General features: G+C 40.4%; 1 protein-coding gene across 2 annotated transcripts in view; it reads left to right on the forward strand.

Annotated features, from left to right (window-relative positions):
* Positions 1–8,996: 8,996 nt before the first annotated feature.
* The window catches only part of edar (ectodysplasin A receptor), a 58,218-nt gene continuing 42,194 nt past the window's right edge, over positions 8,997–25,020 (forward strand). Inside the window, exon 1 of one of the 2 annotated variants that reach the window (XM_088352660.1) lies at positions 8,997–9,086. Coding sequence is in view for 1 of the 2 variants with exons in the window: in XM_088352659.1 (XP_088208785.1) it covers positions 15,275–15,304 (30 nt within the window). In the remaining variant the exon portion in view is untranslated. Of the gene's footprint in view, positions 9,087–14,855; positions 15,305–25,020 lie in introns of those variants that run through there. The other variant, XM_088352659.1, reaches the window with a different exon arrangement.

A 25,020-nucleotide genomic window follows, 5' to 3' on the forward strand; every position in this document is an offset into this window, starting at 1 on the left:
CTTATGAATAAAGTACAATAATTCGAATAAGGGTGAGAGATATTGCCTTAAAATGTCACGGTTGCCATGGCGCCCAATTGGCCCCTCCCGAGTGGCTGCGGCTCATTGACAGATTGGCTTTCGGTCTGTTTAAGCTCAGTGCTCTCACTCTTTGTGTGTCAGTCCGTCAACAAACCTCTGCCACGCAAGACGTGGGTTTTGAATTTGTCCTGTTGGCATTTTTCCCGTTTATTTTTGTCCTGTTTAATATTGGTTTCCAGTTTGGTTCCCGTCTATTTTATTTTATTTCCTGTTTATTATTCTCACCAATTTCCGTTCCCGTCTAGTTTGTCTTGTTTTGTTTCGATATCCTGTTTCAATATCAATCCTGTCTGTCTAGTTCTGTCCGGTATCGACCCCATCTGTCAGATATCTGCTCAGGCAATTGGCTGTTGATCTTGTCTTTCTCTGGCTTCCGGTCTTTCCACGCCAGACCGCTGCCTAACGTGCATGACTCTCCATTTCCCGTAAAATAAAAAGCTTGTGTGAAGTCACGCGTTTGGGTCCTGATCCTGGTCTGGTTCATGAAAGATATTGCCTTAAAATAAAATCTCAAACGAAATTAATGTAAAAATACATTTCTAGATTTCATTTTGGTAAAAGTATATTAATCTTATTGTTTGGAATTTTAAAGAAAATACATAAATTATTACTGTTTCTGAAGTGTTTGATCCACAAATGCCAGCAACAGCATCCGCGAGGCTAGCTGATAAAGCTAGTGGCTTTGTTGCTGACATGGATACCCATGTTATTGTATCAGTTTTTCATTTAGAAATAGAAAATAAGAAAAATGTTCCTACACCCATTAAAGTTTACTACCCTAATTATGTTAGTAGCAATGCTAGTAAATAAACATAAACACTAGTGCTATATTACAATTCAATATCATGAATAACAAAGTATTGTGAAACTAAGAAGAAAATAAATAAAGTATTCATACTTACTAAGGTGTACTACCCGCTGGCAGCTGTGTCGGCGAGGCTACTTCATTGCTGATCTAAAAGCCAATGCTATTTTAACAAAATTCGGAAATAATAAGAAAAATAAATAGTTCTTACCAATCTGGATGTACTACCCACTAATTTTAGTATGCTAGCCGAGAAAAGTAGTGAATGTGATACTGATGTAGATGCCAATGCTATTGTATCAAAAATTTATCATGGATAACCTTATTTGAAAAAAGAAAGAAAGAAATCATCCCAACCGACTGGGGTGAAATACCGAATGCTAGCTGGCTAGCTGTCACTCCTAAATCGCTAGCCTAGGTGTGGGCAAACCCGGTCCTCAAGAGCCGCATATCCTGAATGTTTTTTGGAGTTTCTGTTCTCTAATACAGGTGATTCCAATTAGCAGGATCGTTAGCATTCTCCTACACAGCTTGCTAACGAGCCGATAATTTGCATCACCTGAGTTTGAGAAGAAAAACGCGATTTTTGGGCGCTGGCACATGTGGAGTTGCAGGGGAATGTTTGTAACTCTTTCAAGTAACTAGCCGCTACTGGTAGCAACTGCGTTATTGAAGATATATGCCAATGCTAGGCTTCCTTAGCAATGCTATCTGCTATTGCTAGAATAGAATAGACTTTTTGTTGCCTTGTTACAAAATGGGTTGAACATATTGTGACAATGAAATTGGACGTGGCACTCCAGTTTCACATTTAACAGTGAGTGTCACAGACCAGAACGGACACAGGACTCAATTGCATGCTTTTCTCAGATTTTATTGAAAGAGTGAGATTTTAGGCTTGCTTGATCCGAGGACTGGCGGAGAGCGGAATCGAGCAAGGCGGGGATGACACTTTTATGTCGAAAGAAGGCAGGTGGGAATGGCACGTCGTTTGACCAGGGCTGGAGATCAGAGGCGATGTCGAGTTTGTAATAGTAGTCGTAGGCAGGCAGCAGGCAAAACAGGCGTAGTCAGGTTCGGAAAGTAGTCGAAAAACGGGAATCAAGTAGGAAACAGGTTTTAACAGGATCGAAGTCGGACAGGAACGCTCACTGAGTGAAACACAACAGCTTGCAACGATCTGACAAAGTTTGAACTGAAGTCTGGGCTTAAGAAGGGTGTGGCCACCAATCAGCTTGTCCGGGCTGTTGGCGCCAATCAAGCTGCCACAGGTGTTCCAAATAGGGCAATTATGACAGTGAGGATAAAAGAAAACAAAGAAGATAAAGGAACAAAGAAGATAAGGTTATAATTTACACAATATAAAGGAACAAAGAAGATAAAGGTTATAATTACACAATATATACACAAGAAATGTGGGCATGTAAGATGTTACATACAGTTTTGGGATCGTATTCGTGCAATATGCGGTAGTGCAAAAATAGTCAACATTGTGCAAAGTGAGCATAGGCATGAATACAATTTTACATCTGTATGAGGTAGTGTGTTTGCAAGAGTTTCAGTTTTTTTGTGCGGTGTGTGTTAAGGGTGGTAATGGCTCTGGGAAAGAAACTGTCAGTGAGTCTGTTTGTTTTTGTTTTATGTGACCCGTAGCGTCTGCCGGAAGGCAGCTGGTCAAAGTCCTTGATGATGTTTTCTGCTCTCAGGTCTGAGACTCTAGTCTTTAATACCTGCTTTTAAGATGCTTGGCACTATTCCTAGACACTGTGTCGACAGTATGTGCCAATGCTAGACTGCCTGGGCCATGCTAACCTAGCCTGTCGCCTCTGAGACTCTAGCTAGTCCTTTGTGTTAAGATGCTCACCGCTAATGATAGCCGTCACGATGGAAATATAAACAAATATTGCTGATAGCTGGGACATATTATACACGTTTATACACAACACTCATACTGTAATTACAATTCTTGGCCTGAACATTTTAATGATGTGACAATTGTTTACTAAATCACTCAGCCACACTTCCCATAGTAATCGATGTAAAATATCTACCCTGATTTGAGCGTAGATACTGCATTTTCTGGTCACATATTTACATTTTTCATTAAATCACAGGTAATGCATCTACGTCCCCTCATCAGCCGGTGTCCCCACGAAAAGTAGGTTAGCTGATGCAGCAGTTGCCATGGAAACCGTGTCTTTCCTTCTTGTTATGGGGTGGTTAATAAAACTCTGAGCATGAGTGAGGCTAACGGGGGTACTAAAAGGTCACAGACATTTTGAAAGAGGGAAACTTGCTCCAAATGAAGTCTCTGTCTATATGTTTAATCCTGGATTTCAAAAAAATGGTTGCAAGTGACTTGCTTTAGAGGTAAGACTGGGCCTAAAAAATACAGCCCGACCCGACCCGAGGGAATAAAAACCTCGACTAGCCCGAACCTGATATCATGTACCCGAAGTAAATCTGAAGCTGCATTTCGGTGCCATGCGTACTTCAACGCCGAAATGTGCGCTCCGGCACTGAAGTACCTTCTTCAAGACGTCGTGACGCAAACCAATAGGATCAGCGAATTTATTTTCGAATTTACTTTCGGCGCCGAAGTACATGTGGCACTGAGGTGCAGTGGAGAAGTGTATTACTCAAGTAAAACTACAATTACCTCCAAATAATATCACTCAAGTTGAAGTAAAAAGTAGTCATCCAGATAATTACTTGAGTAAAAGTATGTTCATGCTGTGTAGATCTTCCGCGGAGAAAAAACAAATGGCGAGAGAGAAGCCCAGCCCGATTGATATTTCATGCCCAAACCTAAGGAACTTACTTCGAACTTAACAATATATAAAAAAAGTTAATATGCAGCGAGGCTTTTAACTAAGACAAGAAAGTTTGATCACATTACCCCGATTTTAGCTAATCTTAGATTAGCTTAAGATGTGATTTCATGGTTCTGTTGGTAGTATACAAAATCATGCAAGGGCATGCTCCCTCATACCTTTAAGATATAATTCCCCCCTATGTTCCGGTCCCGGAGCCTTCGCTCTGAAAATGCTAGTCTACTAGTGATCCCAAGAGCCAAGAAGAGATCCACAGGTTTCTCCATTCAGGCTGTGGAATGCTCTGCCCTCTTAGATTCAATCTGCAACCTCAGTGGAACTGTTTAAATCTAGGCTTAAAACACTGTTCTATTCTATAGCATATGAATAACCTATATTTTATGTTGACAATATCTGTGTATTATTTGCCCTCATTGTAGGTTTTAGATCAGGGCATGGTGTCATAATAGTCTGTAGTCTGCAATAATCTTTGATCTATGCAGCCCTTTGAGACTCTTTGTGATTAAGGGCTATACAAATAAACATGACTTGACTTGATTTTTTGCAGCTTTTCACTCTGCATGGCTCAACACTCTACTTGTCTTTTAACACATTTTCACCACATACTATTTTTTTTCCTGAGCTGATCGCACTTATTCAACAAAGAGCTCCATATGTGCACACCTTTTCACACTTTCAATCTGCTCTGAAGAAAATTGGTATAAAAAAAGGAGCATTCAGGAAGCCTTTATTCCAAAAGCTGTTTATACCATTTCTAATGTGTTTATGAGAGTTTATGTGCATCAGGATTACTCTTTACAGTAGACCCCAGGGTTTTAGTGTCCCTAACCTATGACATTTTTACGTTGCGATGTGGAATACTGTGAGTAATACGATGGGGTTTTTTTGCCTCTCGTTATGGAATTTTTCCACCATACAACAACAAATTTAATGTGTCCCAAAACTCTCAAAATGTACATGATCATATTGTATGTCTCTAAGATGCCTGTCTGCTATTGGTCAACGTCCAATAAGATGCTGATCCGCTATTGGTTTGCGTCATGGCGTCTTGAAAATACCGATATGCTACTGGCTGAACTCCCTCCCACAATACCTTTCTCTCTCTTTGTTCGGTTCAGAATCTCATGTGCTTCGTTATGACTTTGCAAGTTAGTGTGATACAATACTGTATTTTTTTGGGACTGTAATGAGGAATGAGTGGAGATGTGTTGTGAAAGGATAGTAGGATGTTGGACGCGTTCGATGGGATAGGCAGGGCACCGTATGATGCGGCAGGGTTAAACCAGTGAAAGCTGTCGGGCCCTGCTGTTGAACAGAAGAGTGTGTTTTGTCACCCTAACCTGAGTGACATGGACGCTTTCTTGTGTCCCGTTTCATCTGGAAGGACGAAAGCATGACCGACTTGGGTGCCGAGGTGTTTAACTTGTGGGTGTTTGGGCATTTGGGTTGTCCATGGTCCCAAAATGTTTTTGTGTTTTTGTGTTTGATCTTTTGTTTTTTTTTTTTTGCTACTTTTTCCCCTTTTTATTTTCGTAGTTTTTTTTTGTATGTGTTTGTCTTGCTGTCGGTCACCCCTCTCGAGGGATATGACCAGGGTAGATAGATAGATTGATTGAAAGATAGATAGATAGATAGATAGATAGATAAATAGTTATTAGCTATGAGTCCCAAGACGTGCAGTGATGATAAATAGAAAAGTGAAAACCATGGAAAAGAAATGTGAAAAAGGCACACCAATTGTTTTTAAGGTTTATGGCTGTGACCGATTGACAATTGTGACAGCTATTAAGAATCAGGAGGCGATTAAAGAAACAAAGTATTATAAGGGCATGGCGATCCTTGGAAGTGGACGTTTTATAATCAGTTTTAAATGTATTCTGCTGTCTCCTCCCCACTCTGCATCCACCCAGGAACTCTACTGTACCAGGTCAAATCAACTCACACCAAAGGTAAAAAGAATGTAATTTTTCCTTTTTATGTGTATCTATATACGATATTTAATCATAAACAGTACATGTAATTATGAGTATTCTGTTACTTACTGTATCTACAGTGGGGTTTGGAATCGATAAGCTAATTTCTACATGTTTTTATCACCCGCCATACACCGATTTCCACCTCAAAGCTGATTAATGTTGTATCCCGGGGGTCTACTGTATTTGGTGTATTTTCATCTGAGCTTTATTGTTGCTTATTCTGCTTCACTGCATTTGAAAACCTTCTCATTTTATCTTTGTGTGTCGCCTCGCGGCTCATTTATCTTACTCCATCCAGAAACACGGATTCCGCCTGTGTACATTTGTCGTTTTCCTCGTATGGCATTACTCCCCGCGTTTATCATTTTCTCATCCCGCATTTATCCTCTCATCTCATCTGATCTCTCTTCCCCTCGCATCCCCCCAACTGGGAAGCCCCCGGCTCCACACAAATGACAAGTGGCGAGAGGATGCGGGGAAGGAAGATAAAGTGAAAAGCTAATAGGTGAGTAAGTGAAGGATGGCGACCGAACGGCGAGGCAGAGCAAGTCTAGGTGGAAGGATTGAATGACCACCAAAGTGTAAAGATAAGAAGCAAAGCAATGAGAAGACGGTCGTAGAGAGACACAAGGAGACGGGGAAGGTAAAGTAATTACAGGACTCCCCGCCTTTTCAAAGGGGCTTTTTTTTTATCTCCGCCTTCCTGCAGAGGAGACGACAGACTGCGGAAGGTGAGGAGATCAAAAACAAAGTCCTTCGGGAAAGTTCATTTATTTATTATAATACTTGAAAAGGTTTAAGGTCATTCATGACTGACTGGGTCTTTAACCTATAGGTTGAATGACTACTTTTGCTTTTTTAATAGCATAGACTTTGTTGTGATTCAGTAGGAAAAAGTGTAGGGTGGATTTATAAAGGTTTAAATAGAATGCATTATTGTCTAATGAGTTCCATGCTTCTTCTTCTGTATGTGTATGTGTGTGTGATAAATTAGTAAAAACTGGGCATGGCAAAGTAATAGTGTTTCTGTCAAGACCAGAACGGAATCAGGACCCAAATGCGTAGCGTTAATCACAAGTTTATTGATTGAAAGAGGATCCGTGCTCGCTGGACGCGGGAGGCAAGCCGCTCACACAATCCGATTGACATCCGAAAATGGAAGCGGATTTGACATCCGAAAATGGAAGTGGATGGCGGTATCAAGGACGGAAAAACAGGTCGATAGCGTGATCGGGATCAAAAACGGGTCGTAAGCCGGGACGGGAGAGCAAACTTGGTCTGAACCAAAAACAGGTCGGAGCCGGAGACAAACAGGGAGATCAGGAACAGATGGGTGGAAAAAACGAGTGCATAAACGGGACAGGCGGGAGTCAGGGTCAAAATGCTTGCCTTGTCATAACAGAGGTTCGCTGACGGACTGACAACCGGAGAGTGAAAGGACTGCGCTTAAAAAGGTACAGGGAACCAATCTGGTAGCCCGCAGTGGCTGGCACCAAAGAAGCAGGCACAGGTGAGGCTAATCATTAATCATGACACTTTCTTTTGACACTAAGTGTAATGTGACGTTCACAAATGGGAATTGAGACTCCTGAACAGTGTTTAATGATCCTAAACATTTCACATTTCACATTTAGTGAAATGGAAGAAAAAAACAGCCCAAAAAAAACAAAAACCTGTGCGTTTTTAGGTTCAAAGCTATAAACCTAAAGACGCGCTTGGGTCTACCAGCCCCTGCTTACAGCAATAGTCGATCACGGTTAATAAATCATGGCCGCACAGATGCCGTTCATTTTAGTTGGGAAGAACAAAAAGCATGAAAAAGATTTGCACTGTTGGTACCCATTCTGAGAAATAGTCGACCTAAGATAATGGATCACAACCAGAACAGTGCAACTCATTTTAGGTGGCCACAATAGCACACTTCAGTAGTCCGAACCCCCCCAAAAATGCACTCAGCAATAACCGACAGGGAATATTGGATTGCGGCCGCAACCATGAATTTCATTTTAATCGGGCCACATTTCACAACCTAAGTACCCTCTGCTGGTCTCTGCTCGTAGCGATACCGGATCTCGGCCGTGCAAGAGCAAATCATTTTAGGCGCAAACCCCTTGTGCCAGTACCTGCTTGGAGCAATTAGGATCAAGGGATAACGGATTGCTGCGCTCGAGTATAGTCCACTTTTTGGAGGACCAGGGCAAATAGAGACGCCAAGCCTGAGATAAATGCCCTCTGCTGGCCATCGCTTGCAGCAATTTTCGATCAGAGGTAATGGATTGCGGATAATGGGCCGCAAAAGATGAAGCGCAAGGTAGCGAGGGATTACTGTAAAAAGCCTCATTACATTCAAATTTTGACCATATCAATATTGTTTATTTAAATATTATTTTCTACTATTTAAATGTGGAAAATATATTATAGTAAATAAACAAATATATATATATATATATATATATATATATATATATATATATATATATATATATATATATATATATATATATATATATATATATATATATATATATATATATATATATATATATATATATATATATATATATATATATATAAAATCGTTGTCAATTTATTTGGTACCATAGAAGATTTATGAATAAAAATAATGTTAATTAAGGTCTATAATAAGGGTCTCCAAGGGATGCCCCATAAGGTCAGCTGAGTTGCCAGCAAACCTCTTTAAACTGGGTCATTGTGATTTTCTAGTAAATGTATTATTCTAAAGGTTAACTGAGTCTGTTCAGCCCTACTTCAAATAAACAACCTGGTAATAACATAGTAAAAACATAGTAATAACATGATAAGTTATTTTAGAAATGTAATTGGGTGCTTTTTGCGTTAATTACTAACAAAAAATAGCTCTCAGCTTGGAAACTGTTGTAGACACCCGGTCTATATACGTAGATAAACATGACTTGACTCGTGTATGTTACCAGTAGGGTAAAAAAGGCACAAGTGATCAGAAAAAAACGCATTTTTTTGTAAGACTGTTTCACTAGTGCACTGCGAATCATGCAACATTTCAGTGCTACATCAGTTCAATAATCTCAAATACACTAAATGTTTTCATACTCTTCTGCAACTTTTCACTACCCCCTGCTTCTATACACTAGAGGGCGCAATCGAGTCAGTACCTACAAACCCAATCCTCCCTTGCCAGGAGTTTACCTGCTCAGGGCGGGGAAACTTTCGCACTTTTTTCCCATTAAGGAGGAGCCTGCACACCCTCAGCATGCTCTCTAAAAATCTGACACACATCCTGACATTTAACTGATCGGCGTGAGACGTTCAAGGTCCTTTAGTGATGCCTAGCACAGGTGTGGACCAGGACTAAGAGTTTAACCAGTGTTACATCTTTGGAGAGGACTACAGGTAAGAAACACATTTTCCATTTTGCTTTTGTTTAATATTTCCAAATTAATCTTTATAAGAAAGGGGGAAAACATTATTTTTCTCTATTTTTAATGAGTGTATCCTCCACGTTTTGTATGATAACTTGCCAAGTGCACAACTCTGCAAAAACAAACTTCTTTTTGCACGGATGACAAAAAAAGAAAGGTGCGTGTTGGTGCAAAGCTTTTACCCTCAGGTTACAAAAAATGTGTTTGCTTCGTCAAATTCACAGCCTGGATAATCCGCTACGCTCTGGTTACCGACAAGGCAGTCTTATATCAACTCATTTCAATAGCTCATAATTAGTAACGTGTCCCATGGGGGAGTTATTGTGTATGGCACTGGTCCTCAAACTGCAGCCCGCGTTCCAAATACAACCCAATTTGGCCCTGCCTCCTGAACAATACTAGAGAACATTCTAATGCACTTTTTTTTAAACCTTAAAATAAATCAAAGTCTGGGTTTTTGGTTTTCATGAGATTCGGATCTGAGTTGCAGTCAGACTACCAGTGATCCAGTTCAGTGATTTTCAACCACTGTGCTGCGACACACTAGTGTGAGAAATTATCACTTGTCACTTTTTAAAATGTATATTTATTTTAAACATTTATGAATAATTTTCTGCAAATATTATGCCAGTGTCATGTGTCTGTGCTGTAAAAACTGGGGGTATTATAAATTATATTGTAATCAAAGATACTGTTCAGTGTCATTTTATAATAGTTTTGGTTAGTGGTGTGCCGCAAAATTTTTCCAATGTAAAAAACATGCCATGGCTCAAAAAAGGTTGAAAACACTGATCTAGATGACATGCGAAAAGGCTTTGGGTTTTATCTCATCATCAAACTATCTTTAGTCACGTACCAGAGACGAATGATAATTTTCTTGTGTATTTCACATGTTACAATGACAATAAATGTATCACTTACAATGTTTAGGATTAAAAAATTTACATTATTTCCATTGTAACATCAGTGTCTGAAATAACGTCTGCCCAGGGCGTACATCTTTTATGTCGGGCGTACAACTTACAAAACGTCTCTGCACGGCCGACAACTTTTTCAAGGAAAAAAAAAAGAAAACTAGAGATTTTTTAAAAAATCAAACGTTTGTTTTATTCGGTTTTCGAAATCTTCATTCTGTTTGGAAATTTCAGAATTTCGGTTTTAGCAATTTTCATACTCGGCAGCCAATCAGAAGCCTGCATCGAAGAACTTTGTGCTTCCGGAATTTCCCGAGCTTTATAAGGTCGTGCATTTGCATATCATTTTCCAAAGTAGATGCACAGAGAACACCAAAAAATGGATAAGTGGTTAGGAAAACCTCAGCCTCAGAAGAAAGATTCAAAAGAATCTAACAAAATTGATGACGCTACCAAACGTAAACGTACATTAAAAGCATCATGGAAAGAGGAGTTCACGTAGCTTGTAGTAGACGACGCAACGCAAACATTGCATGAATGAAGACGAGTAAATACGGGTACATACTGATGGCAGATGGAAAACAGCGATGTCATATACATGCAATGAATGGTATAAGTAGATTTATGATAAACCTATTTTAAAGTGTTGTTCTGTTATATATTCTGATTATCAATCCTTAATACAATAGGTTTTTTACGATTAGTTGACTTATTCAAGTCAAGTCAAGTCACATTTATTTATATAGCCCTTAATCACAAAACTGTCTCAAAGTACTGCACAGGATAACAATTACACAATTACAATTACAATTACCTGATCTTAAACCAACATTGTTGTGAAAAATGGGGCAGGCAACTCTATGGCTGGGCAGGCAACCTTTCAGAGTTGTCTGCCTTGGTGTTCGGTAACTTTGAGTTTCAGACACTGGAAACATGTGAAACGTACAATTAAATTAAAATTTCTCAATACCATGACTAAAATAGTGTGTTAATGAGTAAAAATCTACTGCCTTTTCACATCGTCATCATTGGTATCATTGGTGGATCCACTGCTCTTATAACTAAGCTGATCTCAGATCTGTACATGGTACAACATTAATGTTCCATGGACTTGTTACGTAAAGAGAGTAGTTTTTTGTATTTTTTAATTTTTATTTTGTGAGCAATCCAGAAGGGTTATTTGATTGTGGTTTTCTGGAGAGCAGCATATTTTTACTTGATGGCAATCCTGCAATCGTCACTCTTGTCTGTCAAAAACTGTCCCTGGCCTCTCTCCTCAGTGAAGGAGAAAGTTTTGTGGCCCTCACAGGAAAAATTTTTGGGGACTCCTGGTTTATGGGAGTGCAATTTTGTGGGGATCTGCTCTGTGTGTGGTGGCAAGCATACACGCCTCCTTCCCCGCCTGCATAATTATTTTATCCGTGCCGCCTGATTGTCCCGGGGCCCCCCAGGGATTTGGAAGTCCTGCCTGCAGACAGGCGGCCTGGCCCTGGTGTGGGGACAAGCCAGGTCCTGCAGAGTTTCTGAAGTCTGCTGGCTGACTTTGAACTGCAGCTGCTGGAGGTGGAAACATGTCTTAAAAAAAACTCTCCCTCTTATCCCACCAAAGGCGCCTGTGTTGCCATCCCCTCTTTCATATTCTCAGGTAGGAAATCCAAAGAGGAAGCCACAAGAGGATGGCGTTGTCATCTTCAAAAGATGTTAATTATGTCCTTTGAGGATTAAAGCGTGACAGATAGAAAAGAGAAAAACAGCATCACGTTTCATTGTTTCTCTCAGGTCAATCAAATACAAAACCGGCTTAGCCATCCATCCATTATCTGCACTGCTTATCCTCAGTAGGGTCGCAGGGGTGCTGGAGCCCATCCCAGCTATATTCAGGCAGTGGGCAGAGGACACCCTGAACTGGATGCCAGTCGCAGGGCACACAGGGACAGAGAATTTTCTTGCTCATTCACACCTAAGGACAATTTGGACTGGCCGAATAACCTGACATGCATGTTTTTGGAATGTGGGAGGAAACCAGAGTGCCCAGAAAAAACCCACGCAAGCACGGGGAGAACATGCAAATTCCACACAGGAGGTTCGATCTCATGACTTCAGAACTGTGCCACACACGCGCTAACCACTGCTCCACCGTGCTGCCCACTGGCTTAACCATTGGCTAGAAATCCTATTAATAATAGTGTAAAAGTAGTGAGATGATTTACCAGGGAATGTCAAACCTTATTCCAAAACGCATCACCACAGAAAAGTTTATAGCACTCAGGAGGCCGATTTATTCTTTCCTACGAAGTAAATATTTAGAGAGGTGGATTTATACATTTATAAAGTGTAATACAGCTTGTTTATTTAGAACAGATTTAAATTGTCAGCATGCAGCAAGGGGACCATATTTTGAGTTTAAGAAATATAAAAAAATGATGATATTAGTAACAACATAGTACACATAAGTACTACTTATATCACTAACAGTTTGCGAAAATGGCCCTACTGATTTTTTTTTCGATATTGGAGTTATTTTCAGGACCGGCTCAAAGGGTAGACCCAATCGCGTAACGTTTACCACAAGTTTTATTGAAAGAAAGAGGAAGGGCTGCGCCCACGATCCGGTATTCGCTGGACGCTGGAAGCCAGTCGCTCTCGCCCTCGGATTGTGATCCGAACACGGAAGTGGATCTTCCGTAGCGAGCGATGGTGGTGTCAGGAACGGAAAAACTGGTCGGTTGCCGGGGCTGGGAGAGCAAAGCGTGGTCGGGGTCGGAAACGAGTTGTAAGCCAGGACGGGAGAGTAGACGTAGTCGGGATAAAAAATGGGTCGTAAGCCGGGACGGTAGAGCAGACGTGGTCAGGATCAAAACAGGTCGTAGCCAGAGACAAATGGGAGCAAAAAACGGGACAGGCGTGAGTCAGGGTCGAAAAAGGCTTGCCTTGTATACACAGAGGTTCGCAGACGGACTAACAACAGGTGACAGAAAGGAATGGGGTCAAATAGTGACAGGGAGCCAATTAGTTGACGCCAAATGAGCGGGCACAGCTGAGTCACATCAGTAATCATGACAGTTGTTAATATTTATTTAATTTAACTGCTGGAATGCAATAATGACCTCAACTACTTGCAAACTTAGTATTTGAAAATGGCCACTTTGACATGCTGTCAGGCCGTTATTGCATACGATATAATATTGAAATCCAGTATTTTTTTCGATAATGTTTCCTACAAAATCATCCGATGTTGGTAAGGCCATTATCGCATGAGAAATCTGAATTGTAAGGCTGCTATCGCACAGCAGTATGTTTTGATAAATTGTTTGCTAATTAGCCATTGATACGAAAAACTCATTATGTGGTATCATTACTAACTGATTGGTGATTTAAAAAAAAATAGGAGCAAGTGCAACTGTTCTTTCCCAAATTGAACAGTTTTTAGCCTTTAAAAAACAATTATTGTCAGTGATGCCATTTTACATATATGTAATATACGTGTACTTTAGAAAATAACATTAGAAATAAATATCCATTTAAAGGAAAAATGAAGCTATATCTACCTTTGATGTTACTTGAGTTGGTACATACAGAGGTAGGAGTATTCAAATTCGAACTTTTTCCAATTCTGGTGATTGTCAGGCCCTTAAAAGACTGCATTGCTTTAATCTCCTCCTCATTCGTGATAATTTTCCCGATCACCGATCTCTTATGACAATAGTCCTCATGGAGGTTAACGATATGTGTGCCTTCTTCACAGCTCTTGATGATCGCAAGCCTTCCTTTCCATGGTTATCATGTTTTTGATTCCCCGTTTAGCACCACTGCAAGTCCTGGGACCCTTAGCTAAACAAATCAAAGTTTGTCTCACAAGATTTTAAAATGAATGAAGACAGAGGAAGGCACGTAGGAGGAAGTTCAGCCAATAGCGTCTTCACGATGCCTTGACGTAAATCAATAGCAGACCAGCATCTTCTATGACGTTAACCAATAGAAGATGGGTAGCTTTAAGACAAATCCGGCATATATCCCCCCAGTCATGACAAAAAGGGACTACAGAATCTATGAAAATTTAGGAAGATAAACCCGTGGAAACGAGAAAATGGAATTTGATTAATTATTATTTTGATTATTCTTATTTTTTTAATCTATTATTTGACTTGGAGGAATCCTCACACATCCCGGCTACTCCCATCCATCATGTCATCGTCTGTAAAATGTACGCCCTCGAAGGCAACGCGCCTTCAGATTTGTCAAAGAAACGTGTTTTTTCTTGCCTAGAAGGTCATTCATGACCTAAGTCGCAGAAATCCTTGTCAGCGCCTCACAAAGAAATTCACTCACTCCTGATGTGAGATCTGTTCGGATGTGTGCCTCATGCATTCTTAAACCATGCTCACATTTTTATTCCCTCGACCAAAACGCTTCAACTGCAAGACGCTCCGAGAACGGAGCAAAATGCATTCCAGGTCGCAGATTAATCTACCACTAAATAAACACAGACAAGTCAGACAGACGAGATGGAGACAAACAAGGTACGGGGAGACGAGTCGATGAAAGACATCACCGGCGGCCACATCATCAAAGAGGAAAGAGAAGGCGCATGTGTGCCTCCTTTTCATGGGAGTTTGTTTTTGCGAGTGGGAGGAAGCCACTTAGTCTGTGATTAAAGCAATCAAAAGATGAAGAGAAATAAGGAAATGCATATGAATGTGGCATCGTTACAGACGCCCCACGGATGACTTTGGGTTATTTAATCAAAGATGGGTAGCTCAATTACTACCAAAGACGATTTAAAGGGATTTTTTAACTTGGTGCCAGGGTAAAGAAGTACAGTGGAACCTCGGTTTTCGAACGCCTCTCAGTTCGGACAAATCGGTGTTCGACCAAAAGTTTCGAGAAATTCTTGCTTCGCTGTTCGGTCAAAAAACCGGAGTTCGAACGCCGGTACGCTAGGGTGCGATGCTGAGCGGCGTACGGGTGTTTTAGCCCCTAATTATGAAGAAGGTCGGTGCAAGCAGGACAGGTGAAAAAAACAACGAGTTGTTCGTCCAACTATTGCCTTTAAGAAAGACATAATAGCTAAATATGAAAGAGGTGTGCGAATTTCCGATCTTGCCAATGAATACAGCATGGCTAAATCTAAGATCAGTACGATAGTAAAAAATGAGGCTGTGAAATCGAGTGATGCGGCTAAGGAAGTTAGCGCTATAAGCAAGCAACTGCCGCAAGTTTTGGAAGAGGTTGAAACATTTTGAGGATGTTTCTCTCCCCACCGTCCACCACAAAGGTAAGAAATCCTATTCATAATCCTTTTTTTAAATTATTTTTACACGTTCATGTTAGCGTAATCTTTCGTACGGAAGATTACGCTAATGCGAACGTACGATTAGCCTGGGTTAGCTTCATGTTTACGTTCTTGGTAAACATTTAGGGTGTTGGAACGGATTAAAACGATTTTACATTACTTTTAATGGGAAAAAACGATTTTCCGTGATCGACCAAATCGGTTTTCGAACAGGGTTCTGGAACGGATTATGGTGGAGAACCGAGGTTCCACTGTATATGATACAGTATACAGCCGTTACTTGTTACGGACTGGCAAAATACTTTTACTTGAGAATAATATTAATACAATGATGATCAAGAGAAGTCGTACAAATCATTTTTCAGAAGGTACTGTAATCCCTTGCTTCTTTGCTCTAAGTACTTCGCTGCCTCAGTGCATCACGGATGACAATCATTCAGCAATCCGTTATCCCCTATCACCTCTTGTTGCAAGCGGGAGCTGGCTAAACACGCTTTTTTTGGACCTGATGTCCTTTTTACCATGATATCCACCCTAAAGTGAACTGCATTCATGCAGGCACGATCTTTTATCCCCAATTAATGCTGTGAGTGAGAACCCGCAGAGCACAGTTTTATTGGGCCTGGTTGCTCTTTCTTGCCATTGTTTTCACTTAAAATGAACTGCACTCATTCGTCGAATACCAGAAGACACTTTGATCAAGAGTTATGCCGTTTTAGTGAAATGTACTGCTGTGGCCGCAATTCATTGTCCCCGGTTGACTATTGCTGGGATTGGGGCCGACGGAGTACTTTTTTGTTGGGACTGATGGCTTTGTTTTGAAAACTGCATTTGTGCTGCCCCGATCCATTATCTCCGATCGCATATGCAGCAAGCAAGGACAGGCAAAGCACACTTTTGCTGTGCTTGGTCGCTCTTTTTTTGCTGCGATTTCCGCCAAAAATAAAGTGCACCCATGCAGCCGTGATCCATTATCCATCCATTATGCGTCATCTGCACCACTTATCCTTACTAGGGTCGCAGGGGTGCCCATCCCCAGCTATCTTCGGGCAGTGGGCAGGGGAGACCCTGAACTGGTTGCTAGCCCGTCGCCGGGCACATAGAGACAGACAACTTACTCGCTCATTCACGCCTGGGGACAATTTAGACCGACCAATTAACCTGAAATGCATGCTTTTGGAATGTGGGAGGAAACGGGAGTGTGGGGAGGAAATCTGAGTCCCCACGCAAGAACGGGGAGAACATGCAAACCCGCACAGGAAGGCTGGCAGCTGGATTTAAACCCATGACCTCAGAACTGTCCTGCAGACGCGCAAACCACTTGCCCTGATCCATTATCCATAAAACCAGATTGCTATGAGTGGGGACAGGCAGTCGAAGCATGCTACCCGACCGGGCTTGCGTAGCTAAGATGGCCACTCATCTCACTTTGCTACGTCTTTGGTTGTGTTTGGCTGTGTTTATTTAAGTTCATATTTTTAATTTGAATATTTGGTCAAATACTAATTGGGACTAATACATAGTCGTTAAAGTACCAAAGTATCACTGTAGTAATTGAACTAAACTTTATTTTTTGACCATTTACTCCACTTATAATAACGTTTTTGTGAATTACAGATATATTTTACATGAATGTACTGGTTTGAATCCAATTTGGAAAGATTTCAATTAAATTGAAAAAAAATGACTTGTAAATCCAAACAAAAAAACCCATCAGGAAATCAGTACCAATATCCGATTGTCGTTAACGTTTAATAAAATAAATTCTAGATCCTAATAAGTTGTATAGGAAAAGCTCATGATGGTAAAACTATAACCAAAAACGGTAAAACTGTCAGGAAACGGACCGGGAAGCAGGAAGTCGGAACTCATATGCGTAGACGATCTGTCACTTTAATTAGGAAAGAAAAGTTGTCCAACACAAAAACGGACCAAAAACCAAACAAAACAGGTTCAAAGGCAATCAAAATTACAAACTAGGCATTACTCAGATCAAACAGGCATGAACTGGTCTTCAACAAGGTAAAGCAATGGTCTGGCAACGGGCAGTCCCAAAAGGAGCGTTTAAGTACTCCAAAAGCAATCAGTCCAAGGCGTCTCAGCCGGTGTCAAGGGGCGGGGCCAGCTGGGCGCCATGACAACCGTGCAGGACATGACAAAAACAATCCTTAGAGAGTAGCGGAAACTGGTATCTCCCCATGTCACAATACCTTATAGTAAGGCAGTTTGTACTCCTCCTTCCCTACTGCATTTTTTAATTTATTTTGGAGTAAACAGAGTCGTATGAACGTTCCATTTAAACTTATTTGGGAAATATGATTTATGAAACTGTTAGTCAATGAGGTCTAAATTTAAAGTGCAACTTCGCTGAAGTCATACATGACATCACCGCTCGTCAATCCTTAAGGAAGACTGTTTTACTACTTTCCTGTTTTACAGTGGTTAACCTCTTCCCACATGTGTGTGACACTTAGGCATGTCAAAATGCACATCTGCAATCTGACTTTTGTCAGGAATTAAAATGAAGACTGAGGGCTTCGTTTCCTCCAATACAAGCAGAGTGAAACTTATTTATAGACAAATGTATCAGTTAAGAATATGACAAAAGAATCCAGGAATGTGTTTTTCATTGTAAGTGGCACCAATTGTGCAGCATGTTCATTTCCAAATGTGATTTTTCAGCAATATTTATATACAAGAGAGGAAATGAGGTCCAGCTGTTGTGTGACATCCGCCTTTGCTTCAAATGCTGGAAATAACTCAATGTATGTTTGTTTGTACGTCCAGCTAAAAGGCTATTGAAGTCTCTAATGAGTTGAGTTCGTTGTTTACCTCATTCAGTACCTGTCAGCTTCAATGACGACTGACTTCAATATAAATTGTGGGGAGAAAATGTTTGTTTAGAAAAGTGGAAGTACCGTAAATTTCGGACTATAGAGCGCACCTGATTATAAGCCGCACCCACCACATTTTAAGAGGAAAACCGATTTTTTACTTACACAAGCCCGGCTGTAAATAAGCCGCATGCGCCCACATTAAAACATGTAACACAATCACAAAATTAACCCAAACCCGGCTTTGAGTCCTGCGATTGTAACTGAATATAAAGTACACAGTCCAAAAACCACAGCCGGCAAAATGAACAGAAAATGATACCGGTACTCAAGGTTTGATGCAGACCTGCAAAGTCAGGGTCCCGTTGAAAATAATCCAAGAAAAAAAAATGTATATTTCCAAAGGTAAGGGTGGGGAAAATATATATCCAATATTGTCCGCTGCGTCCACAAACACGTCTCACCTTTACTCCACTTCCCGTCAGCCCCCGTTGTTTATGCCCCTTCTTTTTGATTCGCCTGTGGAAAACATATCAGAATAAGTCTCTAAAATAAATACATTACAAAAAATATATAGTTGCAAATACATATACATGGTTTCACTTATTTAAAAAGAAAAACGGTGCACCGAGAGAGTTTTCAAAGCTTTAATAATAATATTATAACTTTCATCCCAAACCGTGCCTGTGGAGGGTAGCAAAACGCTACTAGCAACACGCTCGCAACCCAGTAAACGGGTCAGTTAAAAGAAACATACCGTACTTGTAGAAATCATGGTAAACCGTCCTCATCTTCCTCCTTATAACTGACGTCATCAAAGTCGTCTTCCCCAGTATGGGAAAGAGACTTTATCATATAGACGTCGTCCCACACTACCTTATTCAAAAACACGCTAGCAACACGCTCGCAAAATGAAGTTTACATGCAGTAGCTCTGTTTCCTTCTTTATCGGACTGCTCTTTTGTTTTTAGCTTGAAAGCTGTGTCATGTGTCTTTCTTTTTGCAATTTGCATGATGAGGATATGTCTACGCTAATTTAATTTGTGCACAAGCTAAGAAGTTGCAGTCTTCCTCGGCGCATATATTCCACCGGTCTAAATATTACCTTTTGTACTCGAGCGCCGCTGGCGGCTGTTAGAAAAATTACATAAATTGGGCGCATCACTGAATAAGCCGCAGGGTTGAAGGTTTGAGGAAAAAAGTAGCGGCTTATAGACTGCAAGTAATGAAACATTAAGCTGTAATCCGTTACTTGGTGTATTTTACATTTATTCATCTAGATTTTATTGAAAAAAACTACTGCTGAATTGTGTAGGACCAATGAAGCTCTGTAAAGCACTTCTAGTGTTTTTTCTAATCCATTGCTCACTTATACACTGCCATTGATGGTTGTATATCTACTGTAATACACCAAAGATGAAACATTTAATCCCTTCTGTGGTGGGGAATTTAAGGGTCATATGTCATAGGACGGGTGATAGAATCCCTTGGTAACTAGTTAATGCATTCCAAACACCAGTGTTCTCGTTTGCCCGCGTCCCTGCGTCCTAGATGCATTATTTTTGCTGGGGACGCATCGTGTCAAAACAACTTGCGTCCGCGGGACGCAACCTTTTTGACACGAAATTGTCATTATCATTTATTTAACAAAGATTTACCGCACTTCATACTTTTCGTGAGGAAGATCCGTCATTGTTGTTTTGGTCTCGCGGTTCAAGTTTTCGTCTGCACGCCGATCTCCAGTTCGAGTTGTGTAGTGAAAGTCCGTTTCTTTCTAGAGAACCGGCTTTTTCGGCTCAACTCATTAAAGAGAGCCGGCTCTCAAACGGCTCACTTGCTTTGATGCATTATATTACGAATGATTATGTTGTATAAAGAAGTTAAGAAAAAAAGGAAGTATAAAAGGAGAAAATGAAAAAAGACAGGTTTGTGGTGATCCCTTTTATCACAATAATTTAATGCAGAAAATTAATTAATAATTTGAATAAGAAAATGTATTATTCTACTTAATTATATTTTCATGTATTTTTTCCTTCTACAGTGAACGTCCAAGCGACTTCATTTTTGAACTTTTTGTTATAATAAATCTCATTCATGTCGAGCAACTCAGTGTCTCACAACAAAATGTTCATTAACAATAAATATGATATAAGGAAACACATGTACAATATACTACATGAATAAACATGTTTTTAAAAAAAAAGATTTTTTTGTATTTTGTAAGGGAAAACAGGACAGTTTGTAAGGGCATGGAGCACACTAAATTTTGGGGACCCATAGATCTCTGTTGGGACCCATAGATTTTTGAGCATGCGAGTCCCCGGGACCCATCACTTTTCAGAGTTAAAATGAACACTGAAACCCCCAGTACTCCAGATATACACAATTGTTATGCATATTAGATTTTAGGATTGTAATACCTTTAAAAAACTTTAATCACCTTGGGAAGGGTGTGTTCTTCTTATCTTTTGATAATTTTAACCTTGTTTCAATGGTTTCTAAGTTTTAGCCTGGGCCTTTAGCATCATAGCAAGATAAATAATTCATGGTGCTTTTTCTTTCAGTACTAAATGAAGGTTCCCCTTTGCCAAAGAGTGCAAAAAAGTGATTGACAATTTTAGTGTTAGTCGGACAATGCTTCTACAATGTAATACAATAAACACAATTCTAATGATAATCATTACCTCCTCCAATGGTCCGCTGATAGACAACTTAAAATCTACTTTAGTCTCGACTACAAAGGTGAAAACATTTGTCGCTGAAGTGACAGATTATCAGCCAACCAGTTATTTTCTTCATTTAGCTGCGAATGAAATGGCAGCTCATTCCTCCTTAGTTATAAGTTTTCCAAACGTTCTATCATTGTAAGGCTGAATGGCTAAATCACAGTAATCGGACTGTTGAAACAAACATGGGTCGAAACAGTGCAATCGCAGAGAAAGCCAGGCTTCTTTAATCCAGAACTACAAGGACAACAGGCACTCAAGCTGATATCTTGATTTCCACATGCGGTAGAAGGCCACCAGGCCTATTTCCGTGGGCCTTTTCCAATACAGAAATACAAACACAACCAGGTTTGGGTAGGGTTACTTTAACTTGATTACTCTCAATTACTTTTGGAGTACTCCAATACCAAACATGCTAATACAAGACAAAATAAACTCATCTCATCTCATCTCATTAGCCTTACCGCTTATCCTCAGTAGGGTCGCGGGGGTGCTGGAGCCCATCCCAGAGATCATCGGGCAGTGGGCAGGGGACACACTGAACTGTTTGCCAGCCAATCACAGGGCACACGGGGACAGACAACTCACTCGCTCAGTCACACCTTGGGACAATTTGGACCGGCCAATTCACCTGAAATGCATGTTTTTGGAATGTGGGAGGAAACCGGAGTGCCCGGAGGAAACCCACGCAAGCACGGGGAGATCATACAAACTCCGCACAGGAAGTCTGGAGCTGGATTTGAACCCACGCAGGAGGTTCCCAAGACATAAACTGTGCCGCACATGCGCCAACCACTGGGCCGCCGTGCTGCCCACAAAATAAACTAAATATGAATAAAATTATGACTCACAACACGTGGTAAGCTTTCTCTCCTGGCTTTGATCTCTTTGATCTCCGGCAAAACTAACATAAAATGCGACAGAAACAAAATGAAAATAAATCCAAACAGCTTGCCAACATCATTTTTGCCGTTCCATGTATTCCGTTACTCCCCAAGCCTGCGCAAAATTTAGTAATTTTATTCATATTTAGTTTATTTTGTCTTTTATTGGCATATTTTGTATTGGAGTAATTCAAAAGTAATTGAAAGTAATTAAGTTAAAGTAACCCTACCCAACCCTTAACACAACAGACACTCAAGCTTGATACACGCACGGGGGGAGGAAACAAGTAACGAAAACCCAATCCGGAAAACATTCCAACTGGCAAAGTTCAGGAAGTCCAGAATAAACCAATGACTCGTATACTCGGGCAGGAGAGGAGATTACTCTCCGACAGCTTTTGCTGTTGGCACAGCTCTAAAATACTGGGTTCCTGGTTAGGGCGAAGTCTGGGTGATGTGGGACAGGTGGGGGGCTCCTCTAGTTAATCTGTTAGCGCCCTGTGGAGGAATGTGGCGTGCTGAATTCTTACAAAATTAAAGGTTAATGCGACTAAAATAAATTGCCATGAGATATTACAGAAACTAACTTGGTTGTTTTAATTGGTACATTTTTAACATTTGGTTTTAGCCCACTAAATATACATCTTATCTGTTTATTGCTTTAAAACCCGCCCACAAGACTGATTGACACAAATTTGTGCACGTGCTCGGCAGATGTGATGGCACAAATAAAGTGGAAACTTGGAACTATAATCTGTGTTTTGAAAATTACAGTCTGGAAATGATTGGCAGGAGAAGGAGAAACACATCCAATTAGAATGTTAAGTCACAATAACCTTTTATTCCTCATAGACGGAGGAATTTATCAACAGCATGTGTTTGTTATTTTTACTGACAATAATGTATGAAAGTTGAGTAAAGCTGATGGCAGATGGAGAGAATTGATTAATGCTGGACGCTGCATTTCAAGGACAAAGTGGTTGGCAGATTCTTGCTATTTTTACAAAATGTGACTGCCAGTCAACTAACCATAATCACAACCAACCTTCCTGCTATTATCGTGTGACAGTTGCGCAATAGTGAGATATGAGAGTTTAAAAAAGCCAAAGAAAAACATTGCTATGTGACACAGGAAGTCCAAGTTTATATTCCATGTGCTGTTAATTGAGTTGGCACACATCAAAAATAACCAAAGTACATCTTTAAAGGTTCATGTATTACTTGGGTAACTTCCATACTGATGGCCAACATGTTTTTCAGAGTGGAACTTTAAATCTTGAAAAGAGGAATTTTAATAAACCCAATCAGTTGACTCCGCAAGCCAGAAATAGTGTTTGATGAGGGGGAAAAAAGAAAGAAAAAACATGACTTTATTGGGGAGATTTAAAGAAAAACTTTTTTAATATTCTGTCTCATTGAATATTTTTTCCTGTTTTTGGAATAATTATATGTATTTATTTTTGATCTACTTACTTACATAAGTATTTATTTTATCTCATCTCATCTCATTAGTTGCACCGCTTATCCTCAGTAGGGTCGCGGGGGTGCTGGAGCCCATCCCAGCAATCATCGGGCAGTGGCCAGGGGACACCCTGAACTGGTTGCCAGCCAATCGCAGGACACACAGGGACAGTATTTATTTTATATTTTTACAATTCTTCAGAATAGTTCAGAAGCGGGTCACAATTATTTCTTTACCCTGTTTGTTTTGTTTTCTTACACACTCTTGTGCAATACTTAAACGGTGTTTTAGTAATCACTGGGTTTATTATGTAGTCTGACTTCTGTTCCGTCAAAAATGATTCCTAAAGACTGAAACATCCATCCGTCCATCCATCCTCCATCTGCACCGCTTATCCTCATTAGGGCCATGGGGGTGCTGGAGCCCATCCAAGCCATCTTCAGGCAGTGGGCAGGGGACACCTTGAACTGGTCGCCAGCCAGTCGCAGGTCACACAGAGACAGACAACTCACTCGTTCATTCACACCTAGGGACGATTAGATTAACCTCAAATGCATGTTCTTGGAATGTGGGAGGAGACCAGAGTGCCCGGAGGAAACCCACTCAAGCACGGGGAGAACATGCATGCGGGGAGGCTGCAGGAGCTGGATTTAAACCTATGACCTCAGAACTGTGCCGCAGATGCCACCCAGCTGCTGTGCCGCCCAGATTAAAACATATTCAATAATAAAAACTGAAAACCAATACAAAGTAATTTCAAAGATTTATTTTTTAAATTTATTGTGTCTTTTTTTAGAGGATTACTTTAATAACAGAAAAATATTTTTTTCTAAAAGCATATTCTGTATTTTTCAAATGCAAAAATGAAAAGTATTCCTTAAGCAATAAAAAAACAGTCAATTAAAAGATATGAACGCTAAAAAATGGCCAACAATGCCTCAAACAAAACAAAAATATACAAATATTTTTTTTCCCCATTTAGTATTTTTTTTAAACATTGACTTTTACGGGGGTTTTTTTCCCAATTTTTTTTCAATATTTATGTCTGTGGGTTTTCTTGTTCGAGAGATCATTTTAATAAGGGAAAAATGCAAAAACAGAAAGAAAACAAACGGTCAATACAAATATAACACTTTAAAAAATGTCAGAATGCACCCAAATCAAAGCATGTTTTTTGAAATTGTTTTCTTCCCCACAAGTACAGTAATCCCTCGCTATAACGCGGATCACTTCTCACTGTTCTTCCTACTTCACGGATTCGTATTGTGCATTGTGTTCTGCATTCTGATTTGCTAAACAGTCTCCCCTCATATTATCAATACATAATAACAAATGGCCTTTTTTTGTTGTCAAACAAATGCTTAACCCTGTAAGTTTATTTTCTTCGGCTTGAGTATTTATGTCAGGACCAGAACGGAGACAGGACCCATTTGCGTTGCTTTTCTCACAAGTTTTATTGGACGAAAGAGAAAGGGTTGCGCCATTGATTGGGGATTGCTGGATGCGGGAAGCAGGTCGCACTGAACGCGGAAGTGGATCTTCCGTGGCGAGCGATGTCGTGTCCGGAACAGGGAAAAAGGGGCAGGAGAGCAAAAACATGGTCGGGGTCGGAAGCAAGTCGTTAGCCAGGAAAGGAGAATAGACATGGTCGGGGACAAAAAGAGGTCGAAAGCCGGGACGGGAGAGTAGATGTGGTCAGGATCAAAAACGGGTCGAAGCCGGGGGACAGACGGGAGCGAAAACAGGACAGGTGGGAGTCAGGGTCGAAAAAGGCTTGCCTAGTGCTTACTGA

This window comes from Urocampus carinirostris, chromosome 14 (genome assembly GCF_059441175.1).
Source record: "Urocampus carinirostris isolate Australia breed hairy pipefish chromosome 14, RoL_Ucar_1.0, whole genome shotgun sequence".
Lineage (NCBI taxonomy): Eukaryota > Metazoa > Chordata > Actinopteri > Syngnathiformes > Syngnathidae > Urocampus > Urocampus carinirostris.